The sequence below is a fragment of the Pan troglodytes genome, chromosome 21, assembly GCF_028858775.2.
Source record: "Pan troglodytes isolate AG18354 chromosome 21, NHGRI_mPanTro3-v2.0_pri, whole genome shotgun sequence".
In the NCBI taxonomy this organism is placed as follows: domain Eukaryota; kingdom Metazoa; phylum Chordata; class Mammalia; order Primates; family Hominidae; genus Pan; species Pan troglodytes.
In genome coordinates this window covers 12,006,923-12,032,792 of record NC_072419.2, presented here as the reverse complement: position 1 = coordinate 12,032,792, position 25,870 = coordinate 12,006,923, and the positions used below count along the sequence as shown (strand labels likewise).

At 42.6% G+C, this 25,870-nt stretch overlaps 1 protein-coding gene across 2 annotated transcripts in view; it reads left to right on the top strand.

Annotated features, from left to right (window-relative positions):
- LOC107969937 (uncharacterized) overlaps positions 1-25,870 on the top strand; it is a 38,934-nt gene that overhangs the window by 9,138 nt on the left and 3,926 nt on the right. The window contains exons 1-4 of one of the 2 annotated variants that reach the window (XM_054674578.2): positions 15,789-15,908; positions 16,091-16,212; positions 23,523-23,628; positions 24,503-24,678. In XM_054674578.2, coding sequence (XP_054530553.1) covers positions 24,648-24,678 — 31 coding nt within the window. In that variant the 5' untranslated portion in view covers positions 15,789-15,908; positions 16,091-16,212; positions 23,523-23,628; positions 24,503-24,647. Of the gene's footprint in view, positions 1-15,788; positions 15,909-16,090; positions 16,213-23,522; positions 23,629-24,502; positions 24,679-25,870 lie in introns of those variants that run through there. The other variant, XM_063802497.1, reaches the window with a different exon arrangement.

The window sequence follows — 25,870 nt, the reverse complement described above, 5'->3', positions numbered from 1 at the left end:
CCAACCTAGCAAGACAGGCCAACATTCAAATTCAGGAAATACAAAGAATACTACTAGGACAATCCTCGAGAAGAGCAACCCCAAGACACATAATCGTCAGATTCTCCAAGGTTGAAATGAAGGAAAAAATGTTAAGGGCAGCCAGAGAGAAAGGTCAGGTTACCTACAAAGGGAAGCCTATCAGACTAACAGTGGATCTCTCTGCAGAAACCCTACAAGCCAGAAGAAAGTTGGGGGCAATATTCAACATTCTTAAAGAAAAGAATTTTCAACCCAGAATTTCATATCCAGCCAAACTAAGCTTTATAAGCAAAGGAGACCTAAAACCCTTTCCAGACAAGCAAATGCTGAGGGATTTTGTCACCACCAGGCCTGCCTTACAAGAGCTCCTGAAGGAAGCACTAAATATGGAAAGAAAAAACTGGTGCCAGCCACTGCAAAAACACACCAAAATATAAAGACCAATGACACTATGAAGAAACTGCATCAATGAATGTGCAAAATAATCAGCTAGCGTCATGATGACAGGATCAAATTCACGCATAACAATATTAACCTTAAATGTAAATGGGCTAAATACCCCAATTAAAAGATGCAGACTGGCAAATTGGATAAAGAGTCAAGACCAATTGGTGGGCTGTATTTAGGAGACCCATCTCACATGCAAAGACACACATAGGCTCAAAATAAAGGGATGGAGAATATTTACCAAGCAAATGGAAAGAAAAAAAAAAGCAGGAGTTGCAATCCTAGTCTCTGATAAAACAGACTTTAAACCAACAAAGATCAAAAAAGATAAAGAAGGGCATTACATAATGGTAAAGGGATTAATGCAACAAGAGCTAACTATCCTAAATATACATGCAACCAGATTCATAAAACAAGTTTTCAGAGACCTACAAAGAGACTTAGACTTCCGTACAATAATAATAGAAGACTTTAACATCCCACTGCCAATATGTTAGACAGATCAACAAGACAGAAAATTGACAAGGATATTCAGGACTTGAACTCAGCTCTGGACCAAGTGGACCTAATAGACATCTACAGAACTCTCCACCCCAAATCAACAGAATATACATTCTTCTCAGTGCCACATAGCATTTATTCTAAAATGACCACGTAATTGGAAGGAAAACACTCCTCAGCAAATGCAAAAGAACAGAAATCATAACAGTCTGTCTGACCACAGTGCATCAAATTAGAACTCAGGATTAAGAAATACATTCAAAACCGCACTACTACATGGAAATTGAACAACTGCTCCTGAATGACTACTGGGTAAATAATGAAATGAAGGAAGAAATAAAGAAGTTCTTTGAAACCAATGAGAACAAAGAGACAACATACCAGAATCTCTAGGACACAGCTAAAGCAGTGTTAAGAGGGAAATTTATAGCACTAAATGCCCACATCAGAAAGCTGGAAAGATCTAGAATCGATACCCTAACATCACAATTAAAAGAACTAGAGAAGCAAGAGCAAACACATTCAAAAGCTAGCAGAAGACTAGAAAAACTAAGATCAGAGCAGAACTGAAGGAGATAGAGACACAAAAAACCCTTCAAAAAAATCAATCAATCCAGGAGCTGGTTTTATGAGAAGATTAACAAAATAGATGAACCGCTAGCTAGACTAGTAAAGAAGAAAAGGGAGAAAATCAAATAGACACAATAAAAAATGATAAAGGGGATATCACAACTGATCCCACAGAAATACAAACTACCATCAGAGAATACTATAAACACCTCTAAGCCAGTAAACTAGAAAATCTAGAAGAAATGGATAAATTCCTGGACACATACACCCTCCCAAGACTAAACCAGCAAGAAGTTGAATCCCTGAATAGACCAATAACAAGTTCTGAAATTGAGGCAGTAATTAGTAGCCTACCAACGAAAAAAAGCCCAGGATCAGATGGATTCACAGCCGAATTCTACTAGAGGTATAAAAAGGAGCTGGTACCATTCCTTCTGAAACTATTCCAAAGAACAGAAAAAGAGGGACTCCTCCCTAGCTCATTTTATGAGGCCAGCATCATCCTGATACCAAAACCTGGCAAAGACACAACAACAAAAAAAGAAAATTTCAGGCCAATATTCCTGATGAACATCAATGCGAAAATCCTCAATAAAATACTGGCAAACCGAGTCCAGCACCACATCAAAAAGCTTATCTACCATGATCAAGTCAGCTTCATCCCTGGGATGCAAGGCTGGTTCAACATACACAAATCAATAAACATAATTCATCATATAAACAGAACCAATGACAAAAACCACATGATTATCTAAATAGATGCAGAAAAGACCTTCAATAAAATTCAACATCCCTTCATGCTAAAAACTCTCAATAAACTAGGATTTTGATGGAACATATCTCAAAATAATAAGAGCTATTTATGACAAACCCATAGTCAATATCATGCTGAATGGGCAAAAGCTGGAAGCATTCCATTTGAAAACCGGCACAAGATAAGGATGCCCTCTATCACCACTCCTATTCAACATAGTATTGGAAGTTCTGGCCAGCACAATCAGGCAGGAGAAAGAAATAATGGGTATTCAAATAGGAAGAAAGGAAGTAAAATTGTCTCTGTTTGCACACGACATGATTGTATATTTAGAAAACCCCATCGTCTCTCAGCTCAAAAACTCCTTAAGCTGATAAGCAACTTCAGCAGTCTCAGGATACAAAATCAATGTGAAAAAATCACAAGCATTCCTATACACCTATAATAGACAAGCAGAGAGCCAAATCATGAGTGAACTCCCATTCACAGCTGCTACAAAGAAAATAAAATACCTAAGAATACAACTTACAAAGGAAATGAAGGACCTCTTCAAGGAGAATTACAAAGAACTGCTCAAGGAAATAAGAGAGGACACAAACAAACAGAAAAACATTCCATGCTCATGGATAGGAAGAATCGATATCATGAAAATGGCCATACTGCCCCAAATAATTTATAGATTCAATGCTATTCCCATCAAGCTATCATTGACTTTCTTTGCAGAACTAGAAAAAACTACTTTAAACTTCATATGGAACCAAAAAAGAGCCCACATAGCCAAGATAATCCTAAGCAAAAAGAACAAAGCTGGAGGCATCACACTACCTGACTTCAAACTATACTATAAGGCTACAGTAACCAAAACAGTATGGTACTGGTACTAAAACAGATAAATAGACCAACAGAACAGAACAGAGACCTCAGAAATAGCACCACACATCTACAACCATCTGATCTTTGACAAACCTGACAAAAACAAGCAATGGGGAAAGGATTCCCTATTTAATAAATGATGCTGGGAAAACTGGCTAGCCATATGCAGAAAACAGAAATTGGACCCCTTCCTTACACCTTATACAAAAGTTAACTCAAGGTGGATTAAAGACTTAAATGTAAAACCCCAAACCATAAAAACCTTAGAAGAGGTCAGGCGCAGTGGTTCACGCCTGTAATCCCAGCATTTTGGGAGGCTGAGGTGGGTGGATCACCTGAGGTCAAGAGTTCAAGACCGGCCTGGCCAACATGGTGAAACCCCGTCTCTACTACAAATACAAAAATTAGCTGGGCATGGTGGCATGCGCCTGTAGCCCCAGCTACTTGGGAGGCTGAGGCATGAGAATTGCTTGAACCCAGGAGGCGGAGGTTGCAGTGAGCTGAGACTGCACCATTGCACTCCAGCCTGGGCAACAAGAGTGAAACTCCATCTCAAAACACAACAGAAAAACCTTAGAAGATAACCTAGGCAATACCATTCAGGACACAGGCATGGGCAAAGACTTCATGACTAAAACACCAAAAGTAATTGCAACAAAAGCCAAAATTGACAAATGGGATCTAATTAAACTAAAGAGCTTCTGCACAGCAAAAGAAACTATCATCAGAGTGAACAGGAGACCTACAGAATGGGAGAAAATTTTTGCAAGCTACCCATCTGACAAAGGGCTAATATCCAGAATCTACAAAGAACTTAAACAAATTTACAAGAAAAACATTAAACAACCCCATCAATAAGTGGGCAAAGGATATGAACAGACACTTCTCAAAAGAAGACATTTATGCAGCCAACAGACACATGAAAAAATGCTCACCATCACTGGCCATCAGAGAAATACAAATCAAAACCACAATGAGATACCATCTCATGCCAGTCAGAATGGCGATTAATAAAAAGTCAGGAAACAACAGATGCTGGTGAGGCTGTGGAGAAATAGGAATGCTTTTACACTGTTGGTGGAAGTGTAAATTAGTTCAACCATTGTGGAAGACAATGTGGCAATTCCTCAAGGATCTAGAACCAAAAATACCATTTGACCCAGCAATCCCATTACTGGGTAGATACATACTCAAAGGATTATAAATCATTCTACTGTAAAGACACATGCACACGTATGTTTATTGCAGCAGTATTTACAATAACAAAGACTTGAAACCAACCCAAATGCCCATCAATGATAGACTGGATAAAGAAAATGTGGCACATATATACCATGGAACCACTATGCAGCCATAAAAAAGAATGAGTTCATGTCCTTTGTAAGGACGTGGATGAAGCTGGAAGCCATCATTCTCAGCAAACTATCACAAGGACAGAAAACCAAACACCACATATTCTCACTCATAGGTGGGAATTGAACAATGAGAACACATGGACACAGGGAGGGGAACATCACACCAGGTGGGGCCTGTTGGGGGGTGGGGGGCAAGGGGAGGGAGAGCTTTAGAAAAAATATGTAATGCATGTGAGGCTTAAAGCCTAGATGACAGGTTGATAAGTGCAGCAAATCACCATGGCACACATATACCTATGTAACAAACCTGCAGATTCTGTACATGTATCCTAGAACTTAAATTAAAAAGAAAAATACAGGTTTCCAATAACTTTAGAGAGCATACCATTGGATTAGAAAAAACTTCCAGGGCTGTAATTAAAAAGCCAAGGCTGAGAGCAGTGGTTAACATCTATAAGTCCAGCACTTCGGGAGACCGAGGTCAGTGGATTGCTTGAGCCACAGGAGTTCGAGACCAGCCTGGGCAACATGGTGAAACCCTGTCTCTAAAAAAAATACAAAAATTAGCCAGGCATGGTGGCATGTGTCTGTGGTCCAAGCTACTTGGGGGACTGAGGCGAAAGGATCCATTGAGTCTGAGAGTTCAAGGCTGCAGTGAGCTGTGTTCATGCCACTGCACTGCAGCCAGGGCGACAGCAAGACCCTGTATCAAAACAAACAAAAAAAGCTGATGCATTCATGAGGATTACTAACTCAGTATCAAGCAGAACAAGAGTTAATTACATGGGACTAAACTAATAGAGGACTGAAATAATTTTTTTTACTTTTGGGTTTGAAACATTGCTGATTCTTTTGTTTTCCAGTCAAGAAAACTTTTTTTTTTTTGAGACAGAGTCTTGCTCTGTTGCCCAGGCTGGAGTGTAGTGGCACAATCTCAGCTCACTGCAACCTCCACCTCCCAGGTTCAAATGATTCTCCAGCCTCAGCCTCCAAAGTAGTTGGGATTACAGCAGCGTGCCACCACACCCAGCTAATTTTTGTATTTTTTAGTAGAGAGGGGGTTTCACCATGTTGGCCAGGCTGGTCTTGAACTCCTGACCTCAGGTGATCCACCTGCCTCGGCCTCCCAAAGTGCTAGGATTACAGATGTGAGCCACCGCACCCAGCCAACTTTTTTCTTTTGAACTGTTTACAGCACACAACAAATTAAGTAAAGTATACTGTTTTGAGCAATATTTAAAGCATATTTCTTTCCCTCTAGCTGATTTCTTCAGAATTTGGAAACTATTGTGAGTATTATTAATTTATGGCAACATGGTTATTTGCATAAGTTCAATAAGAATCTGTTTTCTTGTGTAACAGGACACAATTAGAGACACTGGTTATTTTTCCAAGGCTTTAATTGGAATGGTATATATTCAGATATGATCAGAAAGCTTTGAGGAATGGAGGTTGACTCTACAGAGCTGATAAAAATCCATTGGAAACACTGGCCTATTACCTTGTCTATGCAATTCCTTTACAAAGTTCCTGACCCATGTCACTTTCTAATGAGCCTGGGAAACTTGAGTTATTTTGAGACCTTGAGAAGAGAGATTTTTTTTTTTTTGAGTTGGGGTCTCACTCTTTCTCCCAGGCTGGAGTGCAGTGGCATGATCACAGTTCTTGTAGCTTCAACCTCCAGGACTCAAGTGATCCTCCTACCTCAGCTCCCCAAGTAGCTAGGACCACAGGCATGTGCCACCACACCTGGCTAATTTTTTTTTTTTTTTTTTTTTTGTGGATAGGGTGTCTCCCTGTGTTGCCCATGCTGGTCTTGAACTCCTGGGTTCAAGTGATCCTCCCACCTCGGGCTTCCAAACTGCTGAGATTATAGGCGTGAGCCACTGTGCCCGGCCTGAGAAGAGAGGAATGTACCCAATTTGTACAGGTATCTGAGGGCACAGATAAAACCTTGGATTGGCTAACCTCAAGAGGCTTTTAAAAGTCTAATCTGAGATTCCTTAGGAAAAGTTCCGGCAAAGCCAGTTGAAAAGGGGCCTTGTCTGGTCACGGTGGCTAACACCTCTAATTCCAGTGCTTTGGGAGGCTAAGATGGGAGGACTGCCTGAGGCCAGGAGTTCAAGACCAGCCTGGGTAATATAGTAAGACCCCATCTCGACAAAAAATAAATTAACCGGGCCTGGTGACGCATGCCTGTAGTCCTAGCTACTCGAGGCTGAGGTGGGAGGATTGCTTGAGCCCAGGATGTTGAGGCTGCAGTGAGCCATGGTTGTGCCACTTCACTCTTGCCTAGGTGACTGATAATTAAAAATTAAAAAAATAAAAGAAACCTATACAGCCCAATCATTATTCTTGCTGTGCCTTATGCAAATAATCAGGCCAAGGATAATGAGACTAAAACATATTTTGCAAATAAATTGGTCCTAACATGATTTGTTTTTTGTAGAAATGGGGGACTGGAGATTAAAAAAAACCATATGTTTCAAAAGAAACTATAGTACACTTGTTATTAGATTCTACCTTTGAGAAGGATGATGATGATGATTATTATTATTGAGATGGAGTCTTGCTCTGTCGCCCAGGCTGGAGTGCAATGGCACGATCTTGGCTCATGCAACCTTCACCTCCTGGGTTCAAGTGATTCTCCTGTTGCAGCCTCCCAAGTAGCTGGGATTACAGATTCGTGCCACCACACCTGGCTAATTTTTGTAGTTTTAGTAGAGACAGGATTTCACCATGTTGGCCAGGCTGGTCTCGAACTCCTGACCTCAGATGATCCACTCACCTCAGCCTCCCAAAGTGCTGGGATTACAGGCATGAGCCACGGTGCCCAGCCTTTGTTCATTATTTTTAAGATCTTATTATTTGTCTACAGTTTAGACTGGATCCTGAACTTTTTCCTGGCTATACGCCTCTAAACTAACATTAAAAAAATTTTTTTCTTTTTCTCCCCTTTTTGTCCCTGACTTGAAATTACTAGAAATTAAAACTGTGCTTTTCTTAAAGCTCTGCAAACTAATGCTATACACCTTAAGCTTTGGGAGAAATGACAGCAACTTACATATAAGCAACTGTTTTGCCTGCTGATGTATGCACTTTTCAGAAAGTTCATTTAAACACTTGATTCAAACTACAGTCCAGAAAAACCTGTCAGATTGCTGCTGTAATGAAAGTGCTTCAGAGACTCATAAAAAATTAACCTAGGATTAGAATAATGATTGCCCAAAGAATATATATATATATTAGTATTTATTGATCATTCTTGGGTGTTTCTCAGAGAAGGGGATGTGGCAGGGTCATAGGATAATAGTGGAGAGAAGGTCAGCAGATAAACACGTGAACAAAGGTCTCTGGTTTTCCTAGGCAGAGGTCCCTGCGGCCTTCCACAGTGTTTGTGTCCCTGGGTACTTGAGATTAGGGAGTGGTGATGACTCTTAAGGAGCATGCTGCCTTCAACCATCTGTTTAACAAGGCACATCTTGCACCGCCCTTAATCCATTTAACCCTGAGTTGACACAGCACATGTTTCAGAGAGCACGGGTTTGGGGGTAAGGTTATAGATTAACAGCATCCCAAGGCAGAAGAATTTTTCTTAGTATGGAACAAAATGGAGTCTCCTATGTCTACTTCTTTCTACACAGACACAGGAACAATCTGATCTCTCTTTCTTTTCCCCACATTTCCCCCTTTTCTTTTCAACAAAACCGCCATCGTCATCATGGCCCGTTCTCAATGGTCGCTGTCTCTTCGGAGCTGTTGGGTACACTTCCCAGACGGGGCGGCCGGGCAGAGGCGCTCCTCACCTCCCAGACGATGGCTGGCCGGGCAGAGGTGCTCCTCACTTCCCAGACAGGGCAGCTGGGCAGCGGCGCTTCTCACTTCCCAGATGATGGGCCGCCGGGCAGAGGCACTCCTCACTTCCCAGACGGGGCAGCTGGGCAGCGGCGCTTCTCACTTCCCAGATGATGGGCCGCCGGGCAGAGGCGCTCCTCACTTCCCAGACGGGGCGGCCGGGCAGAGGGGCTCCCCACTTCTCAGACGATGGGTGGCCAGGCAGAGGTGCTCCTCACCTCCCAGACGGGGCGGCCGGGCAGCAGCGCTCCTCACTTTCCAGACTGGGCAGCCGGGCAGAGGGGCTCCTCACATCCCAGACGGGGCGGCCGGGCAGAGGGGCTCCCCACTTCTCAGACGATGGGCGGCCAGGCAGAGGTGCTCCTCACCTCCCAGATGGGGCGGCCGGGCAGCGGCGCTCCTCACCTCCCAGACGGGGCAGCCGGGCAGAGGCGCTCCTCACCTCCCAGACGGGGCGGCCGGGCAGAGGGGCTCCCCACTTCTCAGACGATGGGTGGCCAGGCAGAGGTGCTCCTCACCTCCCAGACGGGGCGGCCGGGCAGCAGCGCTCCTCACTTTCCAGACTGGGCAGCCGGGCAGAGGGGCTCCTCACATCCCAGACGGGGCGGCCGGGCAGAGGGGCTCCCCACTTCTCAGACGATGGGTGGCCAGGCAGAGGTGCTCCTCACCTCCCAGATGGGGCGGCCGGGCAGCGGCGCTCCTCACCTCCCAGACGGGGCGGCCGGGCAGAGGTGCTCCTCACCTCCCAGACGGGGCGGCCGGGCAGAGGGGCTCCTCACATCCCAGACGATGGGCGGCCGGGCAGAGGCTGTAATCTTAGCACTTTGGGAGGCCAAGGCAGGCGGCTGGGAGGTGGAGGTTGTAGCGAGCCGAGATCACGCCACTACACTCCAGCCTGGGCAACACTGAGCATTGAGTGAGCGAGACTCTGTCTGCAATCCCAGCACCCCGGGAGGCCGAGGCGGGCAGACCACTCGAGGTCAGGAGCCGGAGGCCAGCCCGGTCAACAGGGCGATACCCCATCTTCTCCAAAAATACAAAAACCAGTCAGGCGTGGCGGCGCACGCCGGCAATTCCAGGCACTCGGCAGGCGGAGGCAGGAGAACCACGGGAGCCCGGGACAGGGAGGCTGCAGCGAGCCGAGACCATGGCAGTACAGTCCAGCCTCAGCAACAGAGGGAGACCGAAGGGAGGGAGAGGGGGAGGGGGAGGGAGAGGGACTGAATATTTTAATTGAAGACACAGTCACATAGCTTAAATCAGCTTCCAGGATTACTTTCCCTTTGTAGCTGTAATTTGGCATTGGTCCTTTTCTGATGTAATTTCCCCCTCTCTAGGATGTGACCACCTAAGAGGGAGCCTTCATGGTAACATAGGATTGGATAAACCAATAAACCACAATCTCGTGTCTTCCTCAACGCTTTCTCCAAAAGCTTTGAAGAATAGGGGAAATGAAAAGGAAATTTAAAAATGTCAGGACCTCCAAACTTAAGCCCAGATGCTGAGTCGTGCAACACCCACTTTCAAATGAATACCTGTTACTAGCATTATGCATCAGCCAGATCCCCATGGAAAGGTAAAAGGCCTCAAGCATCTACAAAGGCCTGCCCCCACAGATCATTCATAAGTAAATTCTTTGCTGGCCTCCTATAAGCAAGGGAAACAGGAACATAGGAGAGCCAGGGTGACACCATTTTAAAATGAACTCCATTTGAAAACCAGGAAGGCACATTCTTTGCCAATCACAAACTATGGTCATAAGATATTTACAATTGAGGAAACAGCCCAAGGATACCTACAAGGACACAATCCTACAACAAAAGAAAGTCCAGATGTCTCAATACCCATAATAGTATACGCTTTCAAGATAATTATAATTATGCTTTGATGCACTCACACACTAAAGTGTCAAGGATAGATTCCTTTCCTTCTCTTTTCTTTCTTCCTTTCTTTCTTTTTTTTCTTTCTTTCCTTCCTTCCTTCCTTTCTCTTTCTTTCTTCTCTCTGTTTCTCTCTTTCTTATTTTTTCCCAACAGAGTCTCACTCTGTTGCCCGCGATGGAGTGCAAATGGTGTGATCTTGGCTCACTGCAAACTCCGCCTCCCCACAGACTCCACCACCCTGGCTCAAGAGATCCTTCCACCTCAGCCTCCTGAGTAGCTGGGGCCACAGGCGTGTGCCACCACGCAGGCTAATTTTTGTATTTTTAGTAGAGATAGGGTTTTGCCTTGTTGCTCAGGCTGGTCTCGAACTCCTGAGCTCAAACAGTTTGCTGGCCAGTCTCCCAAAGGTCTGAGATTACAGGAATGAGTCACCGCACCCAGCCAATAGTTTTCTTTTTTTTTTTTTTTTTTTTTTTTGAGGCAGAGGCTCGCTCTGTCGCCCAGGCTGGAGTGCAGTGGCGCGATCTCCGCTCACTGCAAGCTCCGCCTTCTGGGTTCACGCCATTCTCCCGCCTCAGCCTCCCGAGTAGCTGGGACTACAGGCACCTGCAACCACTCCCGGCTAATTTTTTGTCTTTTTAGTAGAGACGGGGTTTCACCGTGTTAGCCAGGACGATCTCGTTCTCCTGACCTCGTGATCCACCCGCCTGGGCCTCCTAAAGTGCTGGGATTACAGGCGTGAGCGACCACGCCCGGCCTTCTTTTTCTTTTTAATTTTTTTGTAGAACAAATTTTATTTTAAAAATAGGGACGAGGTCTTGCTATGTTGTCCAGGCTGATGTTGAATTCCTGGGCTCAAGCAGTCCTCCCACCTTGGCCTCCCAATGCTGGATTACAGGCATGTGCCACCAGTAGTTTTCTTTAAATCAACAGAATAATAAATTTGGTCATGCTTCCAGCCCACCCACAGGTAGACACAGCTTAGCTCAGTCTCTACATAGACAAGACTCCTATATACGAAAAACGTAAAGACGAGGCATTCCTCCGCTTGCTTTCTGAGGACACCCTACCCTGTATTTGAGTAGCCTTCAATAAACCTTCCCTCCCCCCTGAACTCTGTGACTCGCCTGGAATTCCCTCCTGCACGAGATCCAAGAACTTTCTCTTAGGGTCTGGATTGGGACCCCTTTTTTTTTTTGGCAACACAAGGATATGCCAATTGTAACTTTAGGTCTACAAACTAAGTCTAGTTCTTAATTTTTTTTTTTTTTTGAGACTAACTCTCATTCTGTCGCCCAGGCTGGAATGCAGTGATGCGATCTCGGCTCACTGCAACCTCTGCCCCCTGGGTTCATGTGATTCTCCTGCCTCAGCTTTCCAAGTAGCTGGGATTACAGGTGCATGCCACCATGCCTGGCTAATTTTTTTTTTTTTTTTTGAGAAGGAATTTCATTCTATTGCCTGGGCTGGAGTGCAATGGCGTGATCTCAGCTCACTGCAACCTCCGCCTCCTGGGTTCAAGCGATTATCCTGTCTCAGCCTCCTGAGTAGCTGGGACAGGCATGCTCCACCACACCCAGCTAATTGTTGTATTTTTAGTAGAGATAGGGTTTCACCATGTTGGTCAGGCTGGTCTTGAACTCCTGACCTTAGGTGATCCACTTGCCTTGACCTCCCAAAGTGCTGGGATTACAAGCATGAGCCATCGTACCTGGCCTTAATTTTTGTATTTTTAGTAGAGATGGAGTTTCACCATTTCATCCAGGTCGGTCTCGAATTCCTAACCTCAAGTGATCTGCCCGCCTTGGCCTCCCAAAGTGCTGGGATTACAGGCATGAACCACCATGCCCAGCCTAGCTGCTAAAATTAAAGTTGATTGCATGCTGATAATGTTGATTGCAAGCTTAGATAGAAGTGCAGGTGCAGAATAAAGACAAGACTCATTCCTCTACCTACCCAGAGACATGTGCATACTTGACTCTTCCTTTACTCTCTTTTTCTTTTCAAACATCCAGTTTGTCTTATGTAAAATGTAGATTTACCAGGCAGTAGCTAGAGTCTCACAGGAATGTAGCCATTCGCCTTACCACCTATCTGCCCTTTTTCCTAAAATCCTTTCCCCCATTTAAGGAAATGTGTAAATACTAAATCCCCTGAAACTCTCTTGAGAAAAACAGCCACAGATGTACCTGTGGCTTGTATTTTTCCTGGAAGCACCCTCAAGCTGACTTAATAAACCTCGATGATTGAGATTTATGCCTTGGTCATTCTATTCAGATGTCAGAAGGACCCATGGGAAGAAGCAGAGAGAAAGGTCTGTAGGAAGAGGCTAAGGAGCCCAATCTTCTCCCGGAAAATGGACACTTCGGGTGGTCATGAATTGCAGGGCTATTGGTAGTGGGGTGAGTAAAGAGGAAGAGAAAGAGAGCAAGGCCCCAAGGAGAAGGGGAAACAGGGAGGGAGGAAGCGGCCATGCCCTGTCCTCCCCTCCTCCAGTGTCCCTGCCCCTCCCCAACCTCAGAATTCCCATTGTTCCTTGAGAACTCAGACACTAGCTTCCCCACCAAGGCCTCCTCCCTCTGCATTCCCCCAGCCTGTCCATTCTTGGTCACACGGACTCCGACTCTGGTCAGCTGCTTGTATGCCTGTCTCACCTAGTTAACTTAAATTCCTTGGGGTCAGGAACAACGCTTTCTTCTTATTTTCCATGCCACAGCTCCATTTACTGTGACTGACACACAGAAATATTGGCTTGGAGTCGATTATCTCAGGGATGCAGCTCAAAGTAAATGTGTCTTGTATAGAGTGGGCATAGGGATGCTTTAATGAGGAACGAGCAAGTCCCAAGAGGAGCAAGGAAAACTTGAGCTGCAACCACTTTGCATTTCAGATGATGAATTAGAGCGGTTGTTATCGAATCTGCCACCAGATGGCGATCCAGGTAAAAAAGATCTTCGGGCTACTCTTCAGCCCGGTGACCTGATCTTCCCCCAAACTCAGATCCTTGCTGCCTCCCAGAAACAGCAGACACCTAAGTCCAATGTAGCTTGCCAGGATCTCAGGGAATGAAATTTTATAGTTTGCTGGCATTTTCCTCAGGGGAGCAGAGGCAAGAAAACAATCAAATCCAAGTTTGCGCCACTGCACACCAGCCTGGGCGGCAAAGCAAGACTCCCGTCTCAAAAAAAAAAAAAAAAAAAAAGAAAGAAAGAAAGAAAGAAAACAATCAAATCCATGATCTGCTGTTTACCGGATGAAGAATAAGACTGCCTAAAGGCAATGTGTTTAGTACAAAGGTGTCATAAGCTCTGAGCTGGTTCCTGCTTTACCAATTTCTGGAAGTGTGACATTAAAGCAACCATTCTCTTTTCTGGGCCTGGTTTTCCTCTGTAAAATGTCAGTTCAAGTTCCAGCCTGTCTTGGGATGTCATCGGCCTTTACAACCTACCTGGGCTATGGCCCTGCGATTAAGTGCACAGTGGAAGCTCAGTCCCCTTGCTTTTCTGCCTCTCTTAGGGAACCACAGTCACGGAAACCAGCACTTGCTGCCATAGGAACTGCTAATATCTTGGACATTCCCTGTATTCTCTCCCAGCCCAAACAGGCATAGCCAGAGGAGTGAGACATGCAGAAAAATGAAAGAAGCCCAGGGCATTGTTCAGCAGTGAGCCTAAAGTCTGTACATGCAATAGCATAATATTTGTGAAAATTCTTGCAAAATGCAAAGCTGATGGCATATGACTTGTAACTCATTCTTGTATATAACAGTAGAACAACGTGCAGCTGAAGAAAGCACTACTCAGGATGGAAGTAGCCTTGGGAGGGAGGCAAGGAGTAGTGAGGAGGGAGAGAATGAGCTGTTTCTGTAACATTTCATTTCATAAGAGAGATGGATGGACTTCAAGCATCTGTGGCAAAAGGTCACCTCAGATAAATCTGATTGGTTCCAAATTATTTTCTGTAATCCTCCCTATGTTTGACTCATTATTTTAATTAAAAAGAAAAAATATTTAAAGTAATTTAAAAAATAACAGAGCTCACCAGCCCCTTAGAGCGCAGCTTGGTCTAGGGTAGTTTCTTTAACTAGCAGAGCTTTCTGTAGATACAGACATGCGTTCACAAAGTATCTTTAGGTTTCCCAGGCCCAGGAGGGGTGAGATAACACTAAGGGAGGGAGATCTGCTCTCGGAGGAGGGACCTGCTCTAACCAGCCCTGTAGCTCTGCAAATCTTTGGAATTTTGTCCTTATCTGTAAATAGGGATGAAGTTTGTCCCATTTATCTTATTCAGTTATAATGTGCATCAGATAAGATGATATTTGTAAAAACAACTTGAAAATACAAAATGATGTACACAGGTATTATTTAGTTGTGAAGCTCTAAGTCCTGAGGCCTCATTTATATTAACAATAGCAATAACAATAACAATACAGACTGGGCGTGGTGGCTTACACCTATAATCCCAGCACTTTGGGAGGCCAAAGCATGCGGATCACGAGGTCAGGAGTTTGAGACCAGCCTGGACAATATGGTGAAACTCAGTCTCTACTAAAAATACAAAAATTAGCCAGACATGGTGGCGTGCGCCTGTAGTCCCAGCTACTCGGGATGCTGAGGCAGAAGAATCGCTTGAACTCGGGAGGTGGAGGTTGCAGTGAGCTGAGATCTCACCACTGCACTCCAGCCTGGGTGATAGAGTGAGACTCTGTCTCAAACAAACAGAAAACAATACAATGGCAAGGGAAGAAATAAAAGGAGGGTGTGTAATGTGGTAAGGAGGGAAGGAAAAATGAAGAAAGAAGAAAAACCTATTGAAAATAGCCAAGAAAACAGCTGCCCTTCTAAGATACTGACTTGAGGGCTTTCAAAATAATGGAAATTATGCTTCACAAAAAATAATCCCAATGGTCATGGTCATTAGAATTTAGAACAATATTTATATGGCTCCCTGTGGTGAATCAACAATTATTTTCTATGGTTTCAATTTTCAGAGTTTAAATAATGAACATAGCAATACCACCAAAGAAACATTCATTAAATATCAATATAAAATAAAGTGGAAGAAAAAGAGAAAAACAGCAAGCTGCTCTTGCAGTGTTTCCAACCGAGACTCTGTTCTGCAAACCCTGGGGGATCAGCGTGGATTGAGCTATTACTAGAGGTTGGGGTTAAACACGGTAGGCTATAGACTTTCTGGGGGAGAAACAAGTCAATTTCTATTCTGAAAACCTGGCACTGCCTAAGAAAATCCAAACCCTTCAAACAGAAGCTTCACAAGAGTGTAGTTAATGGCATAAAAGAGTGCTCAGAGACTCACCCACAGAGACTTTCTGATAGCTGATGCCAGGAACAGCAAAAAGCAGAATGTCCAGTTGGGGATAGTTAACCAAGCCCCTCTCAATTCTTCTTCTTGAGGCTATCCTCTCCTCACTGGTCCCCATTTTATAACCATGCTCAAGGAGCCTAGGCTTCTCTTCTTCTCTTACAGCATGTTTAATATCACTACTTTATCCATTCTGTACTGTTGCAGGCTGAAGGTGACATTACACTTAGAGGGATCCACAGATTCAAGAGGCTGCTTGGGGAGGGCAGCACAGTGAAGTACAAGGACTTTGACATCAGAGAGGCCTGGATTCAAGTCCCAATTTCTGTGTGTGGTAACCAGTCTGCAAGACAGCCTGTGATGGTTCCTGCCTCCTCGTATTCATGTCCTTAGTTCCCTTGCGCATTGAATCAGGGCTGGCTCTGGGTGACCAATAGAATGTGGAGGAAGTGATGGGGTATGAATTCCGAGGCTAGGTCACAAAAGGCATTGTATCTTCCACCTCTTAGATCTCTCTCTCTGCGGAAGCCAGCCACCGCTCTCCAAGGACTCTCGAGCAGCTCCATCTACAGATTCACATGGAGAAGAATTAAGGGTTCCTGCCAATCACCAGCACCACTTTGCCAGCCTTGTAAGTGGGCCACCTTGGAATTGGAGCCTCCAGTTCCTACTGACATCTGACTGCAACATCATGAGAGACCCTGAGTTTGAACCACCCAGCTGAGCTGCTTCTGAGCTAACCCACTGAAACCATGAGAAATAATCATTATTGTGTCAAATCCTAAATTTGGGAGTGATATGTTATATAGCCATATTAACAAGAACTTAACCTAAGTATTGGGGGCATTTAGGGCTGATATTCATTTGGGAGGCACCTGTACAGCTGTATCAATTGTTCAATTATTTAAATATTTCTAAGTTGCTTGGTAAAAAGTCCTGTGCTTGAATTAACCTGATCTTGAATTGCAAGCTCCCTGAGGTGCCTCGCAAAGACAAATCAAATCCTCCTCAGAGGAAGGTAACATTATCCTTGCCCTCAAATTATTTCAACAAGCATTTTACAAATACCATGTTCAGCACACAACCAAAGATAAACTGACATATGGTTAAAAACAGAATGTTTTTAGACACCCAGAAGACATCCTTCACTGAGGGCCTATGTGATAGAAAAATTAAGCATATGATGACAATGGATTCAGTGTATGGCACGGAGAAATAAACCAAAAGTTGGGAAAGGTGTAAATGGCCCTAATGGGAAAGGAAAGAGGCTTCCATTGCTTCCCAAGACTGGGACCCATCTCTAAGAACCACAGAGAACAAATCTGTCTCCTTGCTGTTCTCCAGAGGGTAGTTGGACCTCAGATGGATTAATCAGAGAACCAGGACCCCCAGAGCCCAAACTCCCATTTTTCTGAAAATTCCCACGTCCAAGTTTGGCTGGAGAACATCCAAGTTGCCTCTTCAAGGTAGCCGGCGCCATGGACCTTTAAAAGGGACCAAAGTGTTCAGAGGACCAGGAATCCTTACTTGAATATTCTAGACTGCAAGACACCTAGAGATTCATAGAAAACATGACTGAGGGAAAATGCTCCTCTAACCTGAAGGATGGAGACTTAGACCAGCTAGTATCAGATTGAGGGGAAAAAATGAGTTGTTTTTTTTTTTCACCAAGTATGTAAAAAAATTAAAACCCACTGTAGAATATTAGCAAGATCTTCAACAAGTCTCTCATTATACAGATGAGGAAATTAAGAACCAGGAGGTTAGAAATTCAGTCCCAGCATGCTGACTCACAGAACATATGTGGACTTTTCTTACACTCCACTGCTCTGATGAATATTGTTAAACACTCTTTCTTCCTTACTCTTAGGATATCAGGGCCTTGAATGTCACAGACTACCTGGCACTTGTTTCCCAACAAGCTAATATTGACCCACACAAACTGAAAGCCTCAATTTGACATTATTTGTAGCATCCCCTTGTCCTTTTCTTTCTAAACCCCAATTCCAGTATCCACTGCAACCTTCTAGGTAGGCATCCGCAAAAGGTCTTTCTTCTGATCCTGCCAACTCATCATGGTGCATGGTTTTGAGTAGTGCCATAGAGAATATCTTAATTTCTCTGAGCTTTAGTTAAGAGTGATATACACTGGAAACAAGGAGCTTCCTGCTTCCTCTTTGTAAATTTTGATAAGAGATTCCCCAGTGGTCGGAATTTGCCAGGGACCCCCAGCCCCATTCATGCATGAGCTCTTTATCCCTAAAGATGACCAAGGAGAGCCTCAGTGCCTCTCTGCCAGTCTTGGGAGGCAGGAATGATCCACATAATTTCAAAGATTTCTCCCAACTCTAAGAACTCTGGTCATGTAGGGGGAGGAATGCATTAATTACTAAAAATAATTTAAAAAATGATTTAGTATAATTTCTGGGGTGCCTACTCTGTTTTACCAACTACCCCTTCCACCTCCATCTACCACCATGATTTTCATTATCTTCTCTGCACCTCCATGGCAACCTCTGTCGTGGTCTGGAGAAACTTAGCCTTCAATTCCAACTATCTGTCAAGACCTGAGCAAGTCCACTAACTCCTCTGAAACTCAGGCTCTTCAGTAAATGGGCCTAATGAAGAGGAAAGAGGCTTCCATTGCATCCCAAGACTCGGACCCAGCTCTAGGAATCACTGAGAACAAATTCATCCGCATCCACTTGCTGTTCTCCAGAGGTAGCTGGACTTCAGATGGGATAACCGGAGAACTAGAACCTCCAGAGCCCAGAGTCTTATTTCTCAAAGTTCCCATGTCCAAGCTTGGATGGAGAACACCCGAGTTGCCTCTTTAAGGTGGCCTGAATGATGGACCTATAAAAAGGACCAACATGTTCAGAGGACCAAGCATCCTTACCTAAATGTAAGGCTCTCTTCCTGCATCATGGCATTACTGTTAGGAGGGACTGTATTAGGTTTTTTTCACACTGCTATAAAGAAATACCTGAGCCTAGGTAATTTATAAAGACGTTTAATTGGTCCATGAATCCACAGGCTGTACAGGAAACATGGCTAGGGAAGCCTCAGGAAACTTACAATCATGGTGTAAAGGGAAGCATGGAGAAGGGGAAGCAGGCTTGTCTTACATGGCTGGAGCAGGAGGAAGACAGAGAGGGAGGGTGCTACACACTTGTAAACAACCAGGTCTCATGAGAAGTCTGTCATGAGAACAGCACTAGAAGGATGGTGCCAAACCATTAGAAAGTGCCCCTATGTCCAATCACCTCCCACCAAGCCCCACCTCCAACATTGGGGATTACAATTGAACATGAGATTTGGATGGACACACAGATCCAAAGCATATCAGATAGTAACGAACATGGAGGAGCAGCCCAGTATCCAGCACAAAGGCCCTCAGTAAACAGAAGACTCAGAAGGAGGGCCACCCTGTCTCAGGAGCACTGTTGGCCTGCCCTTCTTTCCTTCAGCCTCCTGGAGGGCAGGGTCTGTGTCTTCTTCATCTGTACCCTGAGCCCCTAGTCCTCATGGCTAGTAGGCACTTCACGAACTCATTACTCCAACATTAGAGGTAGAGAACCAGGAGAGTGGCTAAAAACAAGATTTAGACTCTTTAAGCAGGTAATATAGAAACACAGCCAAATGTTCTTAGAGATGAGTTGTACTTTTCAGCTTTACTTGGCCTTTTAATATGACTGCTACTGCTTTAGCATATGTCAAAATAATTGACCAAGATGGGCAAAAAGTCACTAAGAATGAAAGCACTTCCATTAAGGAATATTTTATTTTCCATGAGGTCTTTGAGAGCTTAGAGAGAAATTGAAGCAATAGTGAAATAATAGAGAGTAGACTGCTGCAATTAAATGTGATTTACCACAACTTAAGTATCACTTTCAGATAGTGTCAAATTAAAGCATTTAAGAAGATTGCTGAAAATAGGAGACTTTTTTCTTATCTAAGTGAAATGCTGGCACACGAGGCCTCCAAAGGGAAACTGCCAGATGCTGCTTTATGTGCTTGGCGTGTTTGTGCCTAACATCTCCATAGTGTTTTTGAATTTTACATTATCTGCAAAATTGCCACTTCATTAGAACTGCCTCAGAAACTCCCTTTTAAACGATGGAGGTAGCCGTCAACGTGCATCTGTGCTGCCCCGTTCTCATTTCAGAAATGTGGGAGTTATTTTCAAAAATACCTTTTTATTTAATTTTGAATTTTGTATGCCTTCAGGAAAAATATTCATTGGTTCAGGAAGTCAGAGGGATGACTTTAAAATCAGTATATTTAATATATCTCTTTGTTTAAATGGTTAGGAGCTAACAGTTCCTGAAGTTCGACCTCATTGCAGTGATATATGGCATAAATTCCCAACATAATTTTGTTTTAGCTTTGACAGTAGTCTCTTACAATTTGAGGTTTAAAAGAATTTGAGTAAAAGTGGATATAGAATACCCTTTCTTTCTTTCGCTTGCCTTATTGCCCTGGCCAGAACTTCCAATACTGTGTTGGATGGGAGTGGTGAGAGAGAGCATCCTTGTCTTGTGCCAGTTTTCAAGGGGAATGTTTTCAGCTTTGGCCCATTCAGTATGATATTTGCTGTCAGTTTGTCAGAAATGGATCTTATTATTTTCAAGTATCTTCCTTTAGTACCTACTTTATTGAGAATTTTTTAACATGAAGGGATTTTGAATTTTATTGAAGAACTTTTCTGTGTCTATTGAGATAATAATTTGGTTTTTGTTTTTAGATATCTTTATGTGATGAATTACGTTAATTGATTTGCATATATTGAACCAGCCTTGTATCCCGGGGATGATGCCAACTTGATCGTGGTGGATAAGCTTTTTGATTTTCTGCGTATTTGGTTTGCCAGTATTTTAGTGATAATTCTTACATCAATGTTCATCAGGGATATTGGCCTGAAGTTTTCTTTTTTTGTTTTATATCTGCCAGATTTTGGTATCAGGATGATGCTGGCCTCATAGAATGAGTTAGGGAGGAGTCTCTCCTTTTCAATTATTTGGAATAGTTTCAGAAGAAAGGGTATCAGCTCCTTTTTGTATTTCTGGTAGAATTCAGCTGTAAATCCATCTGGTCCTGAACTTTTTTTTGGTTGGTAGGCTATTTATTACTGCCTCAATTTCAGAACTTGTTATTTGTCTATTCAGGGACTCAACTTCTTTCAGTTTCAGTCTTGGAAGGGTGTGTGTGTGTCCAGGAATTTATCCATTTCTTCTAGATTTTCCCGTTTATTTGTATAGAGATGTTTATAGTATTCTCTGATGGTTGTTTGTATTTCTGTGGGGTCAGTGGTGATATCCCCTTTATCATTTTTTTATTGTGTCTATTTGATTCTTTTCTCTTAGAGGAAGTAAAATTGTCTTTGTTTGCAGATGACATGATCCTATATCTAGAAAATCCCTTCATCTCAGCCCCAAAGCTTCTTAAGCTGATAAGCAACTTTAGCAAAGTCTCAGGATACAAAATCAATGTGCAAAAGTCATAAGCATTCCTATGTACCACCAAGAGGCAAGTAGAGAGCCAAATCATGAATGAACTCCCATTCGCAATTGCTACAAAGAGAATAAAATACCTAGGAATACAGCTAACAAGGGAAGTGAAGGACCTCTTCAAGGAGAGCTATGAACCACTACTCAAGGAAATGAGAGAGAACACAAACAAATGCAAAAACATTCCATGCTCATGGATAGGAAGAATCAATGTCATGAAATTGGCCATACTGCCCAAAGTAATTTATAGATTAAATGCTATTCCCATTAAACTACCATTGATGTTCTTCACAGAATTAGAAGAAACTATTTTAAAATTCATATGGAACCAAAAAAGATCTCATATAGCCAAGAAAATCCTAAGGAAAAAGAACAAAGCTGCAAACATCATGCTCCAGACTTCAAACTATACTACAAGGGAACAATAACCAAAATAGCATGATACTTGTACAAAAACAAACACGTAGACCAATGGAACAAAATAGAGAACTCAGAAATAAGGCCGCACATCTACAACCATCTGATCTTTGACAAACCTGTCAAAAAACAAGCAATGGGGAAAGGATTCCCTATTTAATAAGTGGTGCTGGGAGAACTGGCTAGTCATATGCAGAAAATTGAAGCTGGACCCCTTCCTTACACCTTATACAAAAATTAACTCAAGGTGGATTAAAGACCTAAATCTAAAGCCCAAAACTATAAAAACCCTAGAAGAAAATCTAGGCAGTACTATTCAGGGGATAGGCATGGGCAAATATTTCATGACGAAATCACCAAAAGTAATTGCCACAAAAGCAAAAATTGACAAATGGGACCTAATTAAACTAAAGAGTTTCTGCACAGCAAAAGAAACTATCATCAGAGGCTGGGCACGGTGGCTCACACCTGTAATCCCAGCACTTTGGGAGGCCAAGGTGGGTGGATCATGAGGTCAGGAGTTTGAGATCAGCCTGGCCAATGTGGTGAAACCCCATCTCTATTAAAGATACAAAAAATTAGCCGGGCATGGTGGTGCACACCTGTAATCCCAGCTACTCGGGAGGCTGAGGCAGGAGAATCACTTGAACCTGGGAGGCAGAGGTTGCAGTGAGCCAAGATTCCGCCATTGTACTCCAGCTTGGGCAACAGGGTGAGACCCCATCTCGAAAAAAACAAAAAAAGAAAAAAGGAAACTATTATCAGAGCAAACAGGCAACCTACAGAGTGGGAGAAAATTTTTGTATTGTATTTATCTCACAGAAGTCTAATATCCAGAGTCTACAAGGAACTTAAACACATTTACAAGAAAAAAACAAACAACTCCATTAAAAAGTGGGCAAAGTATATGAAAAAGACACTTCTCAAAAGAATACATTCATGCAGCCAACAAACATGAAAAAAAGCTCAACATCACTGATCATTAGAGAAATGCAGATCAAAACCACAATGAGATATCATCTCATGCCAGTCAGAATGGTTTGTATTAAAAAGTCAAGAAACAACAGATGATGGCAAGGCTGTGGAGAAATAGGAACGCTTTTACACTGTTGGTGGGAATGTAAATTAGTTCAACCATTGTGGGAGACAGTGTGGTGATTCTTCAAAGATCTAGAACCAGAAATACCATTTGACCCAGCAATCCCATTGCTGGGTATATAACCAAAGGAATATAAATAATTCTGTTACAAAGATACATGCACACATATGTTCATAGCAGCACTATTCACCATAGCAAAGACATGGAATCAACCCAAATGCCCATCAATGATAGACTGGATAAAGAAAATCTGGTATGCATATACCATGGAATACTATGAAGCCATAAAAGGGAATGAAATCATGTCCTTTGCAGGGATATGGGTGGAGCTGGAAGCCATTACCCTCAGCAAACTAATGCAGGAACAGAAAATCAAACACCGTATGTTCTCACTTATAAGTGGGAGCTGAACAATGAGAACACAGGGACACAGGGAGGGGAACAACACACACAGGGGCCTGTCGGGGGGTTAAGTGTGGGAAGGGGGAGCATTGGGAAAAATAGCTGATGCAGCTGGGCTCAATACCTAGGTGATAGGTTGATTGGTACAGCAAACCACCATGGCGCACATTTACCTATGTAAAAAACTGCACATCCTGCATGTGTACCCCAGAACTTAAAATTTAAAAAGAATGGATATAGATATAAATATGTAAGTATAGATGATATAAACATATTGATATGGGTGGCAAGGTAGGAAAATATTGGTTTCATTTGTAAATTTAAAAAGCAATACACATACACAGAAAAGAGGATTCAGCCTGGGGTTCAACAAATTAGTGTGGTTTATTCCAGGCTGAGGTCAAGGCTTACTGTGGTTCAAGTGCCTAAAGTTTATTTCCCAGGAAAAAATAAAGTGGAGATTTAAAAGGAGTGGTCAGAAAGGATAACTTTTTTTCTTTTCTTTTGAGACAGAGTCTTGCTCTGTCACCCAGGCTAGAGTGCAATGGCATAATCTCAGCTCACTGCAACGTCTGCCTCCCGGGTTCAAGCAATTCTCCTGCCTCAGCCTCCCGAGAAGGTGGGATTACAGGCATCTGCCACCGCACCCAGTTAATTTTTGTATTTTTAGTAGAGATGGGGTTTCACCATGTTGGCCAGGCTGGTCTTGAACTCCTTACCTCAGGCGATCCACCTGCCTCAGCCTCCCAAAGTGCTGGGATTACAGGCGTGAGCCACCAAGCCCGGCCAGAACATTTTTGCAATTAGCAAAAGCCAAGGTGAATTACAGTTGATAGTTTGCATGAACAATATTTGACAAGCTTGATAAAATATGTGGGATATGAATACTTTGTTGATGACAATTTACATCAGATCTTATATAAAATGTTAATATTTTATCTTTTATTCTATAACTTACTTTTTTTTAAACAAGTGAAATGTTTGTTTGTATAGACGTGTGAACATGAAGTTCCTTTTGTATTGATATAACATCCAGTTGTTTGTTTATTGGTTAAAAATGATAATGTTCAACCCCATTGAAGTGAGGGGGGGCAGAAAGATGCTGACCTCAGTAACTTTGGAAATGTTTTAGTGTGTAATACTAAAGGTGAAAAGAACTGAATTTAAGCACTGTACTGTAGTTGATAATATTGCTTCCCATGGGTCAATAATTCTGATACTCATATATATATATATATATATGAATTAAATAATTGAGTAAATGAATGGCAAGTGTTGGGAACAAGATTTCTCTCTTTTGGGGTGAAAGTTTACAGATAAGCAAGGGAATCAGGAGAATAGAATGATCCATGTGGTAAAGGATTACAGTTGGAGAGATCAGTAGGAACTCATGTCTAGCTTAATATAAATGTAAACGGTTACACACAGAAATATTTATAGATATGTTTTATATACAGGTGAGTATACATTCATATATTTCCTTGCTTTGTGAGGTGAAAGTACCTGAATGAAACAACACCCAGTAGCCACTAGCACACCTAGCTCCCAGATCTCAGTTTTTGATGCCATTCTTCAGTAAAAGGAAGCAAGGCTGCTTGGAGAAATTGCTATCAAGGACTGGCGTAGAAAATATACAGGATGAAATTGGAGCATCTTGTAGTGCTTGAAAGTAAGGAAGTGCTGTTTTTGTTGTTGTTGTTTTAAAAAGCATTGATGGGAATATGTCAAAAGGACCGCAGAAGAGCTCTGTGTGTGTGAAAGAGCTCCCAATGACAAAACTGGAATGATTATTTAATTGACACATATTAGATATACATATTTTGGGGGTACGTGTGATAATTTGATACATCCATATAATCAAATCAGGATAATCAGATACCATCACCTTAAATATTTATCTTTTCTTTACACTAGGAACACAGCTTGAACAACAAAATAAATAAAATGATGGTGGATTATAAAACAAACTATACTTGTATAAATAAATTACTGAATAAATAAATAAATAGAGAAGATGAGGCAAATATCCCATGTTGAAGAATTCCAAATAATTGATGTAGATACTGTGCTCTCAAGGAGGGGGGCATAAATTTTCACTCCTAAGTGTGGGCTGCTCATAGTGACTTCCTTACAGACAGCACAGTGTGGTAAAGGGATGGGGTGAAGGGTAACCTTGCCGTGGAGAAATCTGACAAACACGTCTTCAGCCATCAAGGTCAACATCAACAGTGAAAGGTCATGTTGTTAGTATGTTCCCTTGATATGTGATGAAAATGGCACGTTACCTTCAGGGTCCTCCTCCTCAAGAAACCAGCCTAATCATGAGAAAAGTGTAAAATTCCAATAGACGGGCATCCTACAAACTACTTGACCAATATACCTCAAAATTATTAAGGTCATAAAAAAAGGAAAGTCTGAGAAACTGTCACATCCAAGAGGAGCCTAAGGGAACATGGTGACCAAGTGTTATGTGATATTCTGGATGGGATTCTAACACCTAAATAGGACATTAGGTAAAAATAAGGAAATCTGAGTAAAGCATGGACATTAGCTAATAATAATAACGTATCAATATTGGTTCATTAATTGTAACAAATGTACCACAGTAATTTAAGATGATAGCCATGGGGGAAACTCGGTACAGGCATATGGGAACTCTACTGTTTTCTCAACTCTTCTGAAACTCTAAAACTGTTCTTTAAAAATTCAGTCTATTGTTAAAAACTCAAACAAAATGATATGGGCTATAGGCTGGATTACAATTCAAGGCTGTGGACATACACAGAAGAATATTATTAACATTGATTTGACTTATTAACAGCAAAGGTATTTAATTTTCCGAAAAGATTTTCAATTGACCA